The sequence below is a fragment of the Mustelus asterias genome, chromosome 10 (genome assembly GCF_964213995.1).
Source record: "Mustelus asterias chromosome 10, sMusAst1.hap1.1, whole genome shotgun sequence".
NCBI lineage: Eukaryota > Metazoa > Chordata > Chondrichthyes > Carcharhiniformes > Triakidae > Mustelus > Mustelus asterias.
This window is the reverse complement of record NC_135810.1, coordinates 88,169,169-88,190,193: the sequence shown is the minus strand read 5'-3', so window position 1 is coordinate 88,190,193 and position 21,025 is coordinate 88,169,169. Positions and strand designations below refer to the sequence as shown.

At 45.3% G+C, this 21,025-nt stretch overlaps 1 protein-coding gene across 2 annotated transcripts in view; it reads left to right on the top strand.

Moving 5' to 3' along the window:
* Positions 1-21,025, top strand: part of sacs (sacsin molecular chaperone) — a 93,252-nt gene that overhangs the window by 32,240 nt on the left and 39,987 nt on the right. The window contains exons 7-9 of one of the 2 annotated variants that reach the window (XM_078222141.1): positions 128-1,610; positions 3,005-3,096; positions 20,232-20,258. In XM_078222141.1, coding sequence (XP_078078267.1) covers positions 128-1,610; positions 3,005-3,096; positions 20,232-20,258 — 1,602 coding nt within the window. The remainder of the gene's footprint in view (positions 1-127; positions 1,611-3,004; positions 3,097-20,231; positions 20,259-21,025) is intronic. The other variant, XM_078222143.1, reaches the window with a different exon arrangement.

Genomic DNA, 21,025 nt, shown 5'->3' with positions numbered 1-21,025 from the left:
TCCAGCTTCTGTGGTATTTTGATTTTGTATATGTCCGTTAGTGGTTGCCACAATTATTTACATACATAAATGTATTACTCTGTAATGATTTACTAAGGAATCCTGAAGAGTATTTTTTTCTCCGCAGATGCACCATGCATATTTAGTGGGACTCAAATTGGAATATTGGATCCCCATCAATCTCTCTTTGGTTCCCACGAATCGGGTCAAAGTTGGAATCTAACAGACGATCGCGATGAGATTAATGAGCACCCAGACCAATTTGCACCATATGTCGGAATCTTTGACAGCACCAAAGAAACATTTAAAGATGGCTTTTTTCCTGGTACCATCTTCAGGTTCCCTCTCCGCAAGAAACCATCCTATGTAAGCAACAATCTGTACAATAAAGATAAAATTCTTGAGCTGTTTGAGTCATTCAAAGCCGACGCGAGTTCTCTTCTACTTTTTCTGAAGAACGTGCAGAGCGTGACTTTGTACATGCGGGAGTCCAATGGCACAGAGCGAATCCTCTTCAGAGTGACGGCCTCTGAGGGCAAAGAGCTCAAACACGAGAGGCCAAACTCCTTAAAGATCCTAAGGACTGCTGCAGATCGCTACTGCAATAATATTCCGAGCAACAATGTGACGTGTGTGACCTACCATGTAAACATCGTGACTGAAGATGTAACTTCAAAAGACGTAGAAGAAATGTCTTGGCTCGTTTGCAACAGTGTGGGTGGCCGAGGGATGTGCAATGAGCTGGACTGTTTGGCTGAAGACTTGAAGTACATTCCGAACATTGCCATTGCCATGCCTCTCCTGCGCAGTGAGGAGGTGAAAGGAGCGGTACCTGAGTTCGTGGGCCGAGCGTTCTGCTTCCTCCCTCTACCGCCCGGTGAAGAAAGCAAGACTGGTCTGCCAGTGCACATCAGTGGCTTCTTTGGATTAACAGATAACAGAAGGAGTATTAAGTGGAGGGAAGTGGACCAGTGGAGAGACCCTGCTGCTCTGTGGAACGAGCTCCTTATTAATAATGTTGTTCCAAAGACTTACGCCACCCTGGTTCTAGAAGCTGTGAAACGAATGCAAGCGGAAAAGGATCAGGATTCTCCGTTAACTCCGGAGGCCATCCACAAAGTGTGGCCTGACATCAGCAAGATCCGAGTGCACTGGAAACCAATTTTGGAGCCTCTCTTTAAGGAACTGATTCAGCATCCCGTAATCTATTCGATGAGTAACCGTTGGGTGCAAGTTGACTTGGTTTATTTCTGTGAAATGGACAATGGCAAAGAGTGTACGGAGACCGTTCTCGACTTCCTCAATAAGGCAGGAGTGCAGATAGCCCGAGTGCCTGAAAACGTCTTCAATGCTATACAGGCCTACGGCCCAGATGCCAAGAGCCTAAAGAGGGTCAGTCCTGCACTGGTACGGCAGGTGATTCGGAAATTCAGGCATCGCGGCAGCGCAGAGGAGAAACTTCAGCTTCTGGAGTACGTGCTGACTGATCACAACTTTGGAGAATTGATTGGACTGGAACTGCTTCCACTACAGAATGGCAATTTCATTTCCTTTGACTCCTCCTCAGCAGATAAGGATGCCATTTACATTACCACGGATGATCATCCCAGGTAACAATTCAGCATTGTTTCTTGTTATAATGACATAAATTGGGGATTATTGTTAACCAATATCATTGATACTTAAGTTTGCGGCAGGGGGGGTGGGTGGGATTCAGAGTTGAATGGCCAGTTTTGATTTTTTGGGGCGTTAACCATATGCACTGGTTGGAAGAGAACGGCTAAAGAGGTTTGACACATGTTGCAAGAGACATCTTTGCTAATGTGTCAGGGGTACAGGATTTTGGATTGTTTCCTGAGTGCGGCAGCTGATAAACAACAATCAATTTGTTGCAGATGCGCAAAAAGTGGTCGTGTTAGTTAATAAGCTCTGGCAAAGCTTAGCCTGGATAATTCGGCCTGTCCGGATATCTTGCATCCCAGGTTGCTAAGGAAAGCCCGGGTGGAGATAATACAGGGTTTGCTGTAATCTCTCAACACTTGCTCTTGTGCAATGAATGAAAGACAATGGCAAAGTTGATAGAGAAATAACAGTGTGAGATGTTGAGTTTACAGGCCTGGATTCCCAGGTTTGATCGCTGTTCTGAGCTGATCTTCACAAAGGTGTAGTGGAGCGAGTGGAAAGCTGTCCAATTGGCTGTGTATGCAGTGTGCTCCTGCTCACTATCTAGCTGCAAATACAATTGTATGGAGATTAGCCAAACCTGTGATATCTTCTCCAAGGTTGAATGACCTGTAATCTCTCCTTCTCATGCTCACACATCAAGATTTACTACCTACATAAGAACATAAGAACTAGGAGCAGGAGTAGGCCATTTGGCCCCTTGAGCCTGTTCCGCCATTCGATAAGATCATGACTGATCTTTTTGTGGACTCAGCTTCACTTACCCACCCACTCACTCACCATGACCCTTAATTCCTTTACTGATCAAAAATCTATCTTTGCCTTAAAAGTAAATCAAAGAAAAAGGCTTAATAAAGAAACTTCATTACACCACCACTTGGGCCACACAAGCCCATCTGCTTTCTATTTATACTGAGTCAGCTGACCACCACATCATTTTGCCATTGGTTACATTGTCTACTGGGTCAGTTGGTCAGCTGACCCTCAGAGCATATTACCATTGGTTACATTAAAACAGATTCCAATGTTATCATTGGTTACATTATAACAATACCGAAACCCAGAACAAGATCTGGGGACCTGGGACCAGGTTCAACCCCCGAAACGGCAGATGCTGAAATTTGAATTCGGTCAAAAGCTGGAATAAAATGTCTAATGATGACCGTGAAACCATTTTGTGGTGAAACAGGTCGGTGTTGCAGTGCGATGCACAGTTTGTTTGGCTGTGAGGAAAGGACATGATTTTGGAGGTCGGTTGCCTATACACACAAGTGGGAACAGTTTGCTTAAACACCAATCCATGCTTTGACTTTTTCATTAGGTCTCTTTTCCCAGGACTGGAGGGACGATTTCTAGCTGAGAACCTGAAGCCGGCCGTCCTGTCCACCCTGAGGGAAGCTGCGGAAAGCCGAGGTAAAACACTTGATACACGACTCTAGCTATTTGCAGCAACTAGAAACCGGACTGGTTTGAATTCCATTCAATGACGGGCAAGCATTTCATTTTGACTTTCTGCAGCAGAGTATTCTATTAGATTATTGTAATACCAGTCTGCATAAGTGCGGGGAACTAATAAGATGGCCAGGGATTCCCCTGTGTTGCAAATGTGCAGTGAGCTTGCTGCTTGCTGGGGATAAGTCTTACAGGCTGAAGAGTTCAAAAACTGGCATCAGGGAGGGATGAAATGCTCCGTCATTTGGGGCATTCCCGCTCAACTCTGGTGAGTGGAAGAGCTGGAATTTAGGTCAGGATCAAATTATGTTTCCATTCAAGTTGTGTCAGGCCAATGGAATAAAAGCGGCCTGGGCTGGAGATAGCATCCACGATAGGTGCTCCCCCCGTTTGTGGTCCTCAAGATGGAAACAAAGGGACCTTCCCCAATCCTCGCTAAGTTTGTCAGCGATCAGCAGCAACACCTTGAGTGGGTGAGCCCTGGCACTTCTACCTGTCCTCCATCGGCAGATTGCTGGACACAGTTACAATAAGCGCTTGCTTCATAAAAGAATCATGATGAGTTTTTACACACAGGTATTTTCCGTGTTTTAACGTCGACTTCGGCAATGCTGGGGGTTAAAGTTTACTGAAATTTTAACTGCAACACCTTTTTTTGTGACTATGGGAGGAATTTTCCCGAAAAATGACAATGTCAGGTTCTGACTGAAGACCGGTGTGTTTCTTTCCAGAGAAACAGGCAGGTTTTCACTCCAGATCTTCTGACACCTTGTGCCTCATACTTAACCCTTGGATCCCTGGTAATATTTTGGTGAATCTGTGCTGTGTTCCTGCCAAGGTCAGTGTATCCTTACTAAGGGGCAGTGTCCAGATTGTATGCAACACCCTATCTGTGGTCTAACTAAGGCTTTGTATAATTGTAGCAAAATATTCTCCTCTTTATATTCTACTAGTTATAAAGGTTAACATTCCACTATATAATAGGAGCAAGAGTAGGCCCCCAGGATGCTGTAGTTGGGAGGTTCAGCGATGGTAATGCCATTGAATGTCAAGAGGCAATGGTTCAATTCTCTCTTGTTGAAGAGGATCATTGCCTGGCACTTGCGTGACATGAATGTTACTTGCCACTTGTCAACCTGGATATTGTCCAGGTCTTGCTGCATTTGGACATAGACTGGTGTCCATGAAGCAGTTGAAGATGGTTGGGCCTGGGACACTACCCTGAGGAACTACTGCAGTGATGTCCTGGAACTGAGATGATTGACGTCCAAGCACCACAACCATCTTCCTTCGTACCAGGTATGACTTCAACCAGAGGAGGGTTTTACCCCGATTTCCACTGACTCCAGTTTTGCTGGACTCCTTGATGCCACACTTGGTCAAATGCTGCCTTAATATCAGAGAAGTTTTACTCAACTAATACCAAGAATGAGTGGGTTGTCTTATGAGGAGAGATTGGACAGGCCAGGCTTCTATCTGCTGGAGTTTAGAAGAGTAAGAGGCGACTTTGATTGAAACATATAAGATCCTGAGGGGCCTTGACAGGGTGGATGCGGTAAGGATGTTTCCTCTTGTGGCAGAATCTGGAACTAGAGGTCACTGTTTAAAGATAAGGGGCCACCCATTTAAGACAGAGATGAGAAGTTTTTTCCTCTGAAGATTGTGAGTCTTTGGGACTCTCATTCTCAAAAGGCAGTGGAAGCGATGTTTTCAAAGCGGAACGAGACAGAATCTTGATAAACAAGGGGTGAAAGGCTATCGAGTGTAGGTGGAAGGTCACAATCAGGTCAGCAATGGTTTTATTTAAATGGCAGAGCAAGCTTGAAGGGCCAAGTGGCCTGGTCCTAACTTGAATGCTTGTATTTTCACATGCTAATCTTGAAATAAATAACCACAGAAATGAGAAGCCATACGTACAATGTGCTGGGATATCTGGCTATAGTCCCACATTGCCCAAATCCCAATTTGGGAGTTATTTTTACAGGCTAGATGCCTCTGTTATTTCCAGTATTTCCGAAAATCTGCCATGATGGATGTGCCAGGAATTTCAGCACAGTACTATACTAGTATACTACAGGACCAATACATTCCATACAAACACACGTCAGATCATGTTTGTATATATGGATAGACCTCTGTTTATCAGTCAGTTGTGGGCATCACTTACTGGGGGTTGCCCTGACACACAGGTGTGCCTGCTTCATGCAGACATACTTCGCATTGGCAGACTTTCTGTCATCCTGCTAGTTTTATACCTTGTGGTGAAACTCACTCTGGGAGTGAGATGTGTGTGTGGGGGGTGGGCTGGGTGTGGGGTGGGCGGGGGCGGGGGGGGGAACAGAAGAAAAATCTGTTTCCACTTCGGGGCAGAGTTTGGAATCATGAAAAGACTGGGACAGAACCACATTCCACAGCTGATTCGCGCCTGCCTGCCCCATTTATGGAGCAGCTGCCTTCTCCAGGGGCTGAAACTGCGAGCCCTGCCTATTGTCGGCCTGGGCTCAAACTCTCGATGGGCGATTGATTAATTTGTGTGGGGAGCACAGTTTCAAACCTGAGCTCCCCAGTCCTTTTGCAGTATAATAGTGTCTGAGTGCGCACACTCGCCTCAGTGAGTGTAGGTTTTAACTGGCATCTGGCAGCACTTTTGGGAAAATATTAATCTCTGCGTTAATGTAATGAGCGTGCCAATGGGGATCCTGCATGTTCACTTCATGATTTAGATGTATTTGTTCTTAATGTGGATCCTGTTCTCAATGATATTCATAACAGAAAATCTCCCTTTCACTGATGCTAACCAGAGATTGCTAATGGATCCAGTGGTTTCTTTTACAAAGCCATTAACTGGCTTTCGAGTTGTATGGATTTTAAACTCCATTTACCCATACGGGTTAAATTACACATCCATTTCAGTCGCCCAGTCTAATTGCTATGAAATTTTAGCCTAATTATTCTGCTCGTATTGCATCTTTTTTTTCTGTTTTTTTTTGTTGCTCACACTTTGAGGGGCACGGTCTACTTTCTGGAGCATTAATCTGCATTCTTCTTCCATCACTTTCTTTTCTATTAAAAATGTGAGCAATGCTTCTTGTGTAATGAGCTGGAAATTTGTCTTGCGAGGCTGGGGTGAAGTTGTTTAATTGAGAGTATGAAGATGGATAGTTTGAGGTAAATCCCACTGGGGAAAGGCAGCTTTTCAGGTACGCCATATTAAACACCACAATGTGCTTGGCTCATTATGTATCCAGTGCTATTGTATGTAAGGTATTTAGTGTTTTATTATGCTGCAGTCTGCAGTCTAGAGTGTGGAGGGAAGAGCCTTGATTGGAATCTCCTACTAGTGTTGGCCTGGCCACTGCCTGATTGGCATCTGGTTCAGCGGGCCTACCTGAAAAGAGGCAGCGGGACTCTCTTGCCAGCTCTCCAGCCAGCAGGCGAGACCCTCGATACCTCAGCAAGATTCTGGCCAAAGATACTTATCTATTTGTTAAACGGCCTTACACTGCCAGTAACATATTTCATTGGCTTAGAGCAGTGGTTCCCAAACTTTTTTCACTGGGCCGCACTTTCGGAATAAAAATTTGCTCGTGCCACACCGAATTTTTATTGATAAGAAATACATTCAAAAACAAAAAAAAACAACTAGCAGCACTTGATTCATAACATAGAACACAACTACTTTATAATATGATCATGAGACATCCAGAAAGTATAAAACAATGCTTGTTTAAACCATGTTTAAATGTTTCTTTGATTGTCCTTGAATCTTCCCGCCACAGTTGCCATCCTCTCTCGCCGCACCAGTGTGGCGCGCCGCACCCTTTGGGAACCGCTGGCTTAGATCCTCACAGTCTGTAACTAAATCCCTCATTAAATTGAATTAAACCTCGCTGAGGCATCTTTATTAAAAAGAGCAGATTAAAAACAAGCCTGAAGTTCATCAGGTGAAAAACAATAGAAAGCCAAAGCAGCATGGCAAGGCATTAGCCAGGTAAAAATGGAGAAACATAGCAGGCCGAGGAATGGGAGCCAGCGCAAAGGGAGTGCAGGCCAGCCTGGCTCCAGCAATGTGTAGGATGAGATGGAATGGCCAGTAAAGTGAAAGGAAATAGATGGGAGAGACTGGAAAGACTGGAATGGTATAGGCAGGAAATAGGCAAAATGCTAAATAGCCGGTACAGTTGTGGGAGAATCAGAGGAACCTACAGTGCAGAAGGAGGCCATTTGGCCCATCGAGTCTGCACTGACCACAATCCCACCCAGGCCCTATCCCCCTAACTCCATGCATTTACCCCAGCAATTTAGCATGGCCAATCCACCTTATCCGCACATCTCAGGAGGAGGGAGACCAAAGAGATATGATGTAAGGGTCAGTGATTAAATAGCAGTGTAAAGAATGAGAGCAGGATAGAACAGAGGGGATGTGGAAAGTTGCCGTGAAAGGTGTAGTCGTTTTGAGGTTGTGACTTATGGGTCGGGACTTTCTGGCCCCATGGCAGTGGGAGCCACCATGGGAGATTCAGTGGCCCATTGACCTTCGGTGGGACTGGATGATGCCAGCAGCAGGCGGTCCAGAAAATCCCACCCCATGGAGTGAATAGGCAGCCCTGCACCATCTACAGCTGCACGCTGGATCATTTAACCTTTGAAATGCAAGACACCCAGATATTGTGCAAAGCATTGCAGCTCGGGTGTTGAGCTCCAGCTGACAGGTCAGAAATTATACTGAATTATTATGAACCGAGAAGTGTGAGCCGGAGATTGTGTGCAGTTAAATATATATTGAAATTTCAGGCTTGGAGTTCAGCGTGTACAATTTGTTATCACTGTTAGAAATGATGAGTGGGACTGGCGGGCCACGCAAAATGCGGTAGACATCAGCGGGACTGGAAAATCCCAACGGCGAGCCGTCTCTGCCACTGGAGAGCATGCCACAATGGGAGCCAGAAAATCCTGCCCAATGAATGGGAATGCACAATCCAGGGCTTGCATGCTTAATTCCCAATTTGTGCCCTTTCATGTGGGGTTCTCCAAAAGGAGTCCCTGTTTGCAAATCGATCCAATACTTGGCAGAATGCTTTGATCTTCCCATTAATATCTGTAAAACAGATGTCACAATCAGGTGAGATGCGTTTGAATGGCTCCCCTCATTTCCCACTCCTCGTTTGACCTCAACATTTTATTTAAAGGATATGCTTGCCAATTCAGTGAGCGTTTAACTATTTATGCACTGTGTATAGTTTTGTTCTCCTTACGTGAAAAAGGATATAATTGCGTTCGAGGTCGTTCAGAAAAGGTCCGCTCGATCCATTTTGAGGCTGAGGGGAAAGTTTGAACAGGTTGGACCTGTACCTGTTGGAGTTTAGAAGAATGAAAGGTGAGCTTATTGAAACATAGGCCGTTCACACCACGCTCCCACTGCTGCGAGTTCGGAGAATTTGGCAGCCAGCCAAATCTCCATTCACTGCGGTGGGATGGGAAGATCCCACCTGCGTGAACAGTGGTAAGATTCTGGCTATAATATACAGACAAAATAGGCACGGGAGTAGGCCAATTGGCCTCTTGAGCCTGCTCCGCCATTCTATAAGATCATTGCTGATCTGTTAGTGTTTCGAGCTCTACATTCCCATCTACCCCCGATAACCTTTGATTCCCTTGTCTAACAATAATCTCTCTACCTCTGCCTTAAAAATATTCAGTGGGCGGGATTTTCCAGCCGTGCTCGCCCCAAAACCAGAAAATCCTGCCCGAGGTCAGCGGACCTTTGCATAGTCCAACCCCCACGATTCCCGTGACTCCATTTCCACTGCCTTCCGAGGAAGAGCGTTCCAAAGTCACACAACACTCTAAGAGCAAAAGATTCTCTTCATCTCTGTCCGAAGGGAACAAGCCCTAATTTTAAAATAGTACCCCCTAGTTCCGGACTTACCCAGAAAAGGAAATCCATGTCCACCTTGTCAAGACCATTTAAGATCTTCTATACTGCAATCCAGTCACCCCCACATTCCTCTACACTCCAATGGAAACAAGCTCAGCCTGTCCAATAAAATATAAATGATTAAAAATATAAACAAAACTACAGCCGCAGTTTAAAAATAGAAGGCCTTCTCTTAAAACTGAGATGAGGGATTTTTTTCACTTAGTGGATCTTTAGTATGTGGAATAATGTGGAACTCTCTTCCCCCAGAGAGCAGTGAAGGCTGAGTCATTGAATGTCTTCAAGGCTGAGTTAGGCTGGTTTTTGACAAATAAGGGAGCACCAGTTATGGACAGTAAAGTGACGTTGAGCCCATAATCTGATTAGCCATGATATTTTTGAATAGCGGAGCAGGCTGAAAGTGCTGAATGGCCTACTCCTGCTCTTGCGTCCAATGTTCCTATGAATAAAGTAGACACACTCAGGCAGGTTTACATGAACTTTTTGAAAATATGATGTTTTTAAAAAATTACTTAATTCGGTCTACATGAAATGATAAAAGATGCTCCAAACTTAAGCGAAATAAAAAATGTGTGTACCCACACTCGCAAACAGGTTACAGAGTGGGAGGATAGATTAAGCAATGTCCAGTAATGTTAAAGGGGTATACATCTGTTGAACGCTCATAACTTAGCTGGGTTCAGGCTGAACTTGGTGGTTCTCCTGGGTCAGTGTCGAAATGGTTTAAAGATGTAGTTGAATGGTTTATCTGTCTTTCTGAAAATAGTAGCTGTGGGGTCGAGATCTTTTTAACATCTCTGTCTGCGGTGTGACTTATCAGCAGATTGGCTTTGAAACTTGCAAGTTGTCTGGAGAGAAAGAGAGAGGGCCACAGGGGAATCTTGCTTCTTCAATGTCTCTTAAACTTGTGCAGATCTGCAGAAAAAACAGGTGCTTAAACACACGAAGGGTTAGCTGGCTTGTCACATGTCCTTTCTCTCTCAGCTGCCTAATGATCTAAATATGGTCATGCCTACTGTTTCACAGTTATAACTTGTTTGGATTATGGCTGGCTATTCTTCTCGAAACCAGACTCCTTTGTATGAAGTGATTGGGCCCGATTCTCCCAAAATAATTCTAAGTGCTAAATTGGTGGGAAAAATGGTGTAATTCGCGATTGTTTTATCAGTGGGAGTTCAGACGCGAATCTCCCACACTCTGTGCAATGCAGAGGTCACAATTGTGAATATCATTAAAAGCTCGGCGGGGCGGGGGGTTTGGGGGGGGGGGGGGGGGTGGCGGGGCGGGTGCAGGGCCTATTGACACCAGAATCTGGCAGTTCTGGGCCTCTGTATGCGCAGTGGCCCAGACCTGTCAGCCTGCAGTTTGCTGGTCAGCTCGATTTGCTGGCCAGCCCTGGACCCCTGCACTGCTGCCCCTCATGACACCCCCACGGCCCGATCGTGGCCCGCTCAAGCATTCCTGAACCAGCTCCCTCCCCACCCCCCCGGAGCACTGCAATCTCCAGCCCCCCCCCCCCCCCCCAGCAATGACGACACCTCCCACCCCCACCCCCCAAACGGGAGGCTGACCGCCCACCCCCACCCCAAGCGGGAGGCAGACCGCCCACCCCCCCCAAACTGGAGGCAGACCCCCCCCCCCCTCCAAATCGGGAGGCAGACCGCCTCTCCCCCCTCCCCCCACCCCAAAATGGGAGGGAGACCGCTTCCCCCCCCCGCAATGGGAGGCAGAGCACCCCCCCCCCCCTCCCAACAGGAGGCAGACCCTCCCGGGGGGCAGGCCAGCCCTGATCGCAGGCCTCCCTCCAGCCCCAACCGATCCTATCTGCAGAGTGGCAGCAGGGCCCCCAACCCCGTCCCCTGAGTCTCACCCCTGAACCCCACCCCTTTGGCACTGCTTGATGCCTAGTGGGCAGTGCCAAGGTGCTCCCTGGGCATGGGCATTTCACCCTCTGGGCAGTGCCAGGGGGCATAGGCTGGCACTGCCAGTGTGCCCATGCCCAGCGGGCACCACCCCCTGTCGCATGACCCCTTTGGGTGGCCCCGATTACCCCCCTTTCACTCCAGTGGGGGTCTCCCACTGGTTCCCCACAAGTGGGGAGCTACTCTAAAGCCAGCCAGAGTGAAATACCCCTGGCGGGGTGGGAGATGCTATCGGACCCGGAGAATTCAGTCCCAGGCCCGATAATCACATTTAAAATAGATTTAAATCATTTACCTGGTCTTCCCGCCAGTTTCCAGCGCCATCACGACTGCGCCTGCTTTCTGGCTGTGGGAGACGTGCATGTGTCGGGAATGCATGCGTGAATCCCGCTAAATGGCCAACATACGCATCTCCCAATCCGATGTGCCAAAAAACGTGCGCGTCAGGATGGGAGAATCGGGCCCACAATGTCTAATGCTGGTTCCCAGTAGAGTCTGGGTGGCCTGTGAGTGTGGCGAGGACGTCCCCTTAAGGGAATTGTGTTGATGGGCTCTTGCAGACAGATAGGCTTCACTTAGTGGCCTAGGAATGTGGAAGGTGCAGTGATGCAAATGTGAAGCCATCTTTGACTGTGATTTCAAGTGGCTTTAGTCTGAGAATTCAATTAGTATTTTTCAACTAGTGAATTCATAAAACCATTTTTCATAGAGCGTGGTTTCACAAAACAGATTTTCACCGGAATTTCTTTTTTAAGACCTTATGGCGGAAATTTGTACTGCTGTCTTTCTGCTTGCTAATCTCGACTCATTGCTTCAGAAACGGGGAGAAGACATACAAACCTAAAGGTCATTTACGTGCTTTTCTGTAATAATAGAAAAGCAAAATACTTACGTTTTCAGAGCTGCTTTTAAGCTATGAATGACACGAAAGCTGTCGGGAAGATTGTTGGTCACTTTGCTGCACTGACCACTAATGAGCCTTTGTTTTTTTTCTCTGCCTATGGAGTTATTGCTGTCTTTACAAATACTGGACAAAGATGCAAAAGACAATAGTATGTGGTGGAGGTTTTTGAGGAGGATAATTTCTGTGATTCATTCCCTTTCAACAGAAAATAGACGTTTCATTAAATAGCACCCTCTGTGGCAGAAACCATTTGAAAATGAATTGACTTCTGGAACCTGACATTTGCTTTAACAAAGCACGTGCATCCCACTCGGCTCAGTCCGAGGCGGCATTTTATGTGCTCCTGCCAGGCTGCGTTTTTCATGGAGGGTGGGGACGGGGGGTGTGCACGTAAAATAGGGCAATTGCCACCACCTTCCCGCCTATCCCTGAGCTCACCCCCATAATGGAGGGGAAGAGTGGGGGGGGGGGGCGGGGAGGCAGGCACCAAAACCAGCATATGGAATACATTATCATTTTTAAATAGCTAATCAAGGGTCAATCGGTCTTGTCATCGAGCCACCTGTCCCTGATAAATACACTGACCACACCATAAAACGGGTGGTGTGGGCAGTCAGGCAGGAGTGGGCTGCCCGACTTAAAACAAAATTCAAAGGGTTGGGATGGAAATTGGGAATGCTATTTTTAGGGGCTTCCTTTTGTAGATCTTGGAGGTGCCCCCCCGCACCCCACGACCACCACCACCACCCAACTTGGAAAGCCCTTTTCTTTCTGAATGCCTGCACCATTAAACTTGCTACTCCCAGACTCTTCCTGCCAAAGACTCTGGACTTCCTGGCTCTGGGACCCATTGGGCTGGCTGCAGTCCTGGCAGTGCCCACTAATGCCCTGTTGGCAGGGACTGATGAAACAGCTCCCGAGGGCAGGACATCGTCCCCAGTGGGGGAAATGCCACACTGCGGGGCGGGCATGGAATGGGCCGACTTTGCTTCGGGATGGAGAGGTGTGCTGTCCCCCTTCTCCATCGTAATATTCTAGTAGCTTCTACCACAATATCATCCATCCGTATGTTTGTCAGGATTTCCTTCTGCTGCTAAAATCACTTGCCATCTAGGCCAAGGAGATTTGGGGGAACTTATCAATCAAATAATTGTAAAAACCCACATCTGTAAATGTGTCTGAGGGGAAGCTGGAAGAAAAGTAATAAATGATCTCAAAATAGTGACTAAATTATTAACAAAATATGTAACTCGTTTATAAATTCCACCAAGCTGAATAATTACAATAATATTGCCGTTGAGGGTTAATTGGCACATAGATTGGAGATTTGACCTGACCTGTGACCTCTAACAGTGAATAGTCAGCATTCTGCTCCTATATATATTCCATCTCACATTTAAGCAGAGTAAGGGCAAAAATATCCTTATTCATTTAGCAACTGTGACTCTTTTTATTTAATTATCACCCGTGACTTGCCTGTTTTTCATTTGCTGATAAAATATGCCAAACCTGCCAGTTTGTGGATTTCTCATATAGTCAGTCATTCTGTAGCCAAAAACTGGAATGAACAGTTTTTCTCAAGAGTGTTACTGATACTGCTGTCTGTTACTGGAACTTCTAAAGCGACTTTACCTCCGCACATCTGCTTCACTCAACAGCTGGCACCAAATACTGGATTCTGGCATCTTTTCTGTCTCACTTTTTCCAAATGCTGTCATAGGCATGTGCTGGAGATTAATGGACTTGCTATTTTTCTGATATGCCCTATGCTTCGGAGAGAATCCAGGCAATTGTCCATCCAGCTGCCATTAAACCTCAAGCCTTCACACAGGCCGGCTTCTTAATTTGTACCTGATGACGTAATGGCTTGTTTTGGCACCGGTTCGTGCAGTAATTTACATTCCTCACTTATTCTGATACTCCTCCTTTCTCGTGCAGAGTGAATCCTTTGTTGCGTTCAAAGATTTAAACGTCTTTTCCATGCAACACGTCAAAAGCAAACAAGAGGCTAAGCCACGCGGCCTGGTTGATGTTTTGAGCATAATGCTTGACTGTATAGAGGTTTGAAAGAGTGCTGAGGAGTTGCTTAACAGCATTGTAGGAGTTTCTCTCCTTTATAAAACACCCTCCTTATATTTCTTCTGACCTGTGAATTACAAGGCAGCAAATTGACTTGCTCCAACTGTTGTTCTGCTTAATGGGGTTAGTTTATTTGTACCCCTGGTTACAGATTTAACATGGGCACGGATTTGAAAAGATTACAGAAAAATTAAGACAGTTACAGAAAATGATTACGGATTTAAAAGGTTGAGAAAAGAAAATCCTCATCAAAAACAGCAGCTGCTATGTTACTTTGCTCTCAGCGAGATCAACTCTTCACTGATACTGAGCATCAGAATGCTCAAAAATGTTTCTTTACTTCCCGCAACTTAACACATCACCAATGTCTAGCTTAACTGTGGTTGTACAATCTCCACAGCAGCCAGCTTATCTGGCTGTTAATCATTAACCCCGATGATCAGTCAGATTTCTCTTTCTCTAAAATCTCCTTTGACACTTAACGGGGTCATCTTCTGTTGACTGCAGCACAAGCCTCCGATAGTGGGCGGCACGGTGGCACATTGGTTAGCACTGCTACCTCACAGCGCCAGGGACCCAGGTTCAATTCCGGCCTCGGTCACTGTCAGTGTGGAGCTTGCACATTTCCCCCGGGTCCGCGTGGGTTTCCTCCGGGTGCTCCAAAGATGTGCGGGTTAGGCTAATTGGTCGTGCTAAATTGACTTGAGTGTCAGGGGGATTAGCAGGGTAAATGTGTAGGGTTATGGGAATAGGGCCAGGGTGGGATTGTGGTCGGTACAGATGGGGCTGAATGGGATTCTGAGTTCAATCTTTTGTACCCTTTTTCAGGGAATGGGGTTAGTTCACTATATTGAGACTTATTATTGAGGTATTGTACTAACCTGTGAAGCTGCTTCAAAGGCACGGTACCCATTTATGTTCTGTGGGCTTTGTTTAAATCTTTTTTTGTATCCGCTTAGACAGTTGTCCATTTTTCCTTTGCTTCTTTTCTTTGGAAGAAGAGTTATATTGGACTCGAGACGCTGACTTTACGGCCTCGCTCGTCCCGAAACCGTAAAATCCTTTCCCATTGTCCGCCCCTCGCCTGCTCCGACTCCCGTGGCGGGCGGGACAGTAAAATTCCAGCCATTAACTCAATTTCTCTCTCCACAGACCTGCTGAGATTCTCCAGCACTTCCTGTTTTCATTTCCGATCCCTAACATCCACAGTATTTTGCTTTTATCTGACTGTCAGTCACTGCCCAGGATTTGTTTAAAATAACTTTTTTTTTTGCCTACAGCACCATCTGCTGCAGAAACATTTGAAAGTTGATTGATTTGTGCTTCTGCAGCCTGACATTTGCTTTAACTAATCATATGAATTCTCACTCGGCTCACTGCAAGTCTGAGCTAATGTAGTAACTAAAGCTCTCACCGTAATGTTATCCGTCTATATAATGTTATATTGTATATTTATTGAAATAACTGAGTTGAGCTTAATCTTTGGATGTTTTAAAATGAAAGAACTTTTTCACAGCGAGTTGTTCGAGTCTGGAATGTGCTGCCTGGAATTGTGGTGGAGGCAGGTTCATAGAAACCAGAAGCAGGAGGAGGCCATTTGGCCCTTTGAGCCTGCTCCACCATTCGTTATGATCATGGCTGATCATCAAATCCAATATCCTGACCCCGCCTCCACCCCCCCCCCCCCAATATCCCTTGATCCCTTTCGCCCCAAATGCTATATCTAATTTCTTCTTGAAATCACATGTTTTTGGCCTCAACTACTTTGTGGTAGTGAATTGCACAGATTCACCGCTCTCTGAAGATTCTATCTGAGTCTGCCCTGTTTAATCCTGTTAGAATTTTATAAGTTTCAGTGAGATTCCCTCTCGCATTCAATCAAGAGGGCATGAGATGAAACAATGTCTGGGGGTATGTGGAAAAGACAGGAGGATAGCAGTAAGGCATGATGCTGGTTTGGAGACCCGGTACAGACACAATGGGCCGAATGGTCTCCTTCTGCAGTGTAACGAAGCAGTGGATGCTGCTGTGTCTATTAAATTTATTTGAGGCATGGATTATTGTAATTCACACCTGTTTGTCAGAGTGCGCTCTGCTGTTCAAAACAGATTGCCTTCTACTTTTTGAGTTTTTCTTCAGACTATCTCTCGAAGTCAAATTGATTTGATTAATTATTTAGACGCATGTGATTCCTTAAGACAATTGCATGCTACGACAAGTTAGACAACCTAGAACCTGCCCAGGCGACAAATAAAATTAATATCGACCACTACGCTGTCAATTGCCTTCAGTTAGTATATTGCATTTGCATTATTCCTCGCCTGTGCAACACTCAATATAAGCACCCTTTCAAACTCAATTTCTGAAAATGTCAGGTCTTTAGCTCTCGCTGTTGTCTCGTTGTGTCTGATCTAATAATGAATCTGTTCTTTATTTCTGGCAGTTGTTTTTTGGGCAAGTGTGAAGCTTGCTTGTATTGGGCACTGAGACAGTCATGAGTCTATGAAATTGAGCTTGATCCTTTGTTCTGTATTTTTCAGTTACTTTTCCAATTTGGTTCATTGAGACGTTTAGGATTTTTTTGACCTTATTGCTGCAAGGTGGAATTCCGTAGGGACCAAAATATGTTCTGGATAAAGTTATAAAGGGATATGCTGAATCTTCAATACTTTGTCTCAAAACAGTTTTTTTTTCCAGTTTTGCTTTTGCAAAAATTGATACCTTACAGTAAACTGAGATCAGTAGCTTATACTTTTAGCCTGAGCTACACACTCAGTCACAATCCCACTAGAAAATTGGAATTAACACCACATTGACAATGCTATGATATCCACTCTGTGTCATCTCCCCGGATTCTCCCAAAAACATTCCAAGTCCCCAAAGTACGGGAAAATGAAAGTAAATCCCACCCTTTTTTTTTAGCTTGATCTCCAGAATGAATCTCCGACACTCTGTGCAGCACAGAGCGTCCTCGTGGGATTCCCTCTGGAAATCTGTGGGTGGAGCCTATTCCTGCTGGAGAGGCCAGCAGCATAGTACTGAGTGAGCCACTGCACATGCACCGATCTGTCGGTGCGCAGATTGGCGCATGCACAGTGGCCCTGCATTGTCAGCCTCCCAGTCGCTGGCCAGCCCCGCAACCCACCATTGCTGGCCTCCCGGAGCTCCCTGGGCACGCCCCGATGTCTTTTCTCCCCAGCCAGCCCCGATCACTGTCCTCCCTCCCTCATGATGTGGAGATGCCGGCGTTGGACTGGGGTGAACACAGTAAGAGATTTAACAACACCAGGTTAAAGTCCAACAGATTTATTTGGTAGCAAATACCATTAGCTTTCGGAGCGCTGCTCCTTCGTCAGATGGAGTGGAAATGTGGGCATATTTCCACTCCATCTGACGAAGGAGCAGCGCTCCGAAAGCTAATGGTATTTGCTACCAAATAAACCTGTTGGACTTTAACCTGGTGTTGTTAAATCTCTTACTGTGTTCTCCCTCCCTCTGCCAGCAATCCCGATTGCAGAGTAGCAGTGGGACCCCCATCGATTCCCCCCCCCCCCCCGGCTCCCTCTTGCCCTGCCCCCTTGGGACTGCCCGATGCTCAGTGAGCAGTAAGGTGTCTGTTGGGCAGTGCCAGGGGGGCAGGCTGGCACTGCCCAAGGGGCATCTCCCTTACCCCCAACCTCCTGGGGGGGCCTAAATGACCTCTGTTCCCTCCAGCGTGGTTGGGCCACCTGTTCCCCATTAGCGGGGAGCAGGAATAAATCCCGTTGGAGTGAACCACTCCTGGTGGGGGGGAGGGCACGGATATTGGCACGGGGCTGATTACGCTGGAAATCTTGGTCACAGGGCCACGGGCTGCGAGAATCACCCCCGTGAAACCCACCATAAGAGTATGCTATCCACCCTATGCTTTAACACTACAGATGGTATGGCTCCTGCTCTGACCAAAACCACAACAAACTATAAAGCGTTGTGAATGAAGTCCATCGCGCAAACCAGCCTCCCATCCATCGACTCCGTCTACACTTCCTGCTGCCTCGGCAAAGCATCCAGCATAATCAAGGACCCCACGCACCCCGGACATTCTCTCTTCTACCTTCTGCCGTCAGAAAAGAGATACAAAAGCCTGAGAACACGTACCAACTGACTCAAGAACAGCTTCTTCCCTGCTGCCATCAGACTTTTGAATGGACCTACCACATATTAAGCTGATCTTTCTCTACACCCTATCTGTAACTGCAACACTACATTCTGCACCCTCTCCTGTACTTCTCCCCGATGTACTCTATGAATGTTTTTTATTGCACAATGTTACTTGGCTCCCCGCTGAACACAGAGAAAGCCAGAGTGTGAAGAAGAAGGAAAAAGAGTGGGGCCCACACGTTACAGTGATGCAGATAAAATGGGTGGATCAGATTTGCATGGTGGCCCCCTTGGTGAGAACTGGCATAAGCAAGTCACAGATTGTGACGAACTTGCCAAAAAAAATGGGGCACATGAATTTTTTTCCCATACATATTGACGCATTTGCTGGAATTTTACCGCTGCTCCCACCACGGGAATCGGAGCGGGCGAGAGGCAGACAATGGGAAGATCTGTTGACTTGGGCGGGATTTTACGGTTTTGGGTTGAGCGAGGCTATGAAATCCTGCCCCGTGTGAGAGTATGTTCCTCACCCTGTGTCGCGCAACTCTATATACATATACATATTAATCAAGAATAGGAGTGTTATTCCATGGCACGCTACTCTATAAACATCGTGGGCGGGATTTTTACTGCGCAACCTGCCACGTGTTTTGCAGTGGCGGGAAGCAGCCCGCCATTGGCCAGTGGCGGGGTCTTCTTGTCCCGCTATTGTCAATGGAGTTTCTTGTTGAATGCACCCCTGCGGAGTATGTTATTCTCCCTGTGCCGTGAAACTTTATGAATATTTTTTTTCAAGATGGCGCTGGAGTGTGGCGACTTCTTGCGAACTGTCCCCAGCATACCCTCCGATTCTATCTTTTACACCCATTCTATGCTTTTAAAACTTAACTCTAATTCTTTTAAACTTTTTCTACACCCTAGCTATGACTGTAACACTACATTCTGCGCACTCTCCTTTCCTTTTCCCCTATGTACTCTATGAACAGTATGCTTTGTCTGTTTAGCGTGCAAGAAAATACTTTTCACAGTATCCCAATACATGTGACAAATCAAAAGAATATATATTCCTTAACTCCTTTTATCCCTCTGTCTGATATCTGACTAATCGAAGACAGATGTGAAGTATTGCAGTTTGTAACTAATTCTTTTGTACCTGGAGATCAGCTTTCCAGTTTATTCTTTGTTTAATGTTTAAGTATTTCAAAAATCCATCATTACTTCTGATAACAAATTTACATTGAGTGTTCCTTATTGCTTTCTTCACCCCCTTTTGCTTACTTTGATCACTCACATTGTTCTTCAAAGCTATTTGATTTCTTGGAAAGTCAACTTGCCTCAGATCCGAACCTTTACATCGATATTTAATCCTATTTCCCATTAAGTTGTTTTGAGTAGGTACTAACGAATTCCAGTCATGGTATTGTGTTTTGGAATTTTCCAATAAAAAGCTGCCTTTTTATTGCTAAGTAAAAGAGCACAAGAAAATCACAAGAGAATAAACATCATGAATGTATAATTAAACAGCATGACTTCACAGTGCAGTGTCAACATTGCTTTAATTAACCCACTTGTCATTTTTGATCTCCTAACCTTTAGCGTGTTCCAGTGAAACCTTTTTAAAAAAAAAAATGCTTCGCTTTCTGATCTTCCCTTGTGAAATCCAGATCACGTGTAAACTGGCTTAGGAAGCAGTCCTTCGAAGGCTGTCGAAATATGAATTTCTCCCATGTCTCCCACTGTAGTTTTCCTTCTACATACTGCCTAACCTATATTTGGGTAATTTAAATTTGGGCTTTTTAAAAAAAATAAGATTTATTGATTTTCAAAACCCGAACAAAAGCAATGCCACTGTTCAGGAGGTCTGTATTAACAGCTAATTGTTGGATTGATTGACGAGGTCAGTCTATATCGTGTCGGTTTGACACCAGAGATGCATTTGCTTATTGTTGTAAAACGTCAACAGAAAATACAAAAGAATACTTTTTATATACTCTTAAATAGGATACCTACTGGGGACAGAGGTTTACTTGAGCAATCGGACATCAAGTTCCTCCACAGTGTTTCAAGTCCATATGCTATATTTAATGTTTTTGTTTGATTTGAATTGCAGTTCAGCAACATCTTTTGGGATGTACAGGTAGGAAAGATTGAAGTGTTGTGTTGGGGTCTGATTTCTATGCATGTTCAACTTAGCGAGTGCACTAAAATGAAATGCATGCTCCTTTGCTGTGTGTATTTCCTTCTGTGATTGTGCTACACAACAAATCATTGAAGAGACCGATTAGAGGAAATCTAATTTTAACTTTAGTGGTGCTGTGACAAGTTTGTGTGGTTTGTGAAGTCAAGGAACATGCTGAAGAACTCTGAAGGCTAACATTATAAACTTATTGAGATTAATCCATTTTAAGTAATACTGTCATCATTATTATGGAAACTTGGTGCTTTCTGAAGTTGTACCACTCAGTTGACTGGGACAGTTAGAAGGACGGAGTGACTGTCAAAATTAAGATGTGATTGGTACTAAATTAATCACTGAAATTGAAGCTTCTTTTATTAAAAGCAGCTTTATTTAATGTGGATGATTCTTGAAACATTGCAGGTTGCTCACAGTAGAAGCTTGCAATGTCCAGATTTATGTACAATATGCTCCTTATTTACTTGACAGGTAAGAGTGTGTTGACACTTTCTTCTTGGAATGACAGGGAAATGGTAATAGACCAGGATGTTATGCAGTCAATGAAAATTAGCAACAATAGTGCACACCTTTTTGCACATTATTGGGAAGAATCAAGCTTGGCCTTTCTGAAATGTAGGCTCCTCAATGGATTGTGTAAGTTGCTTATTCTCCTGGTATTATGCTACAATTTTGGGGGTTATATATTTCATGTAGCCCATTGAAAGCAA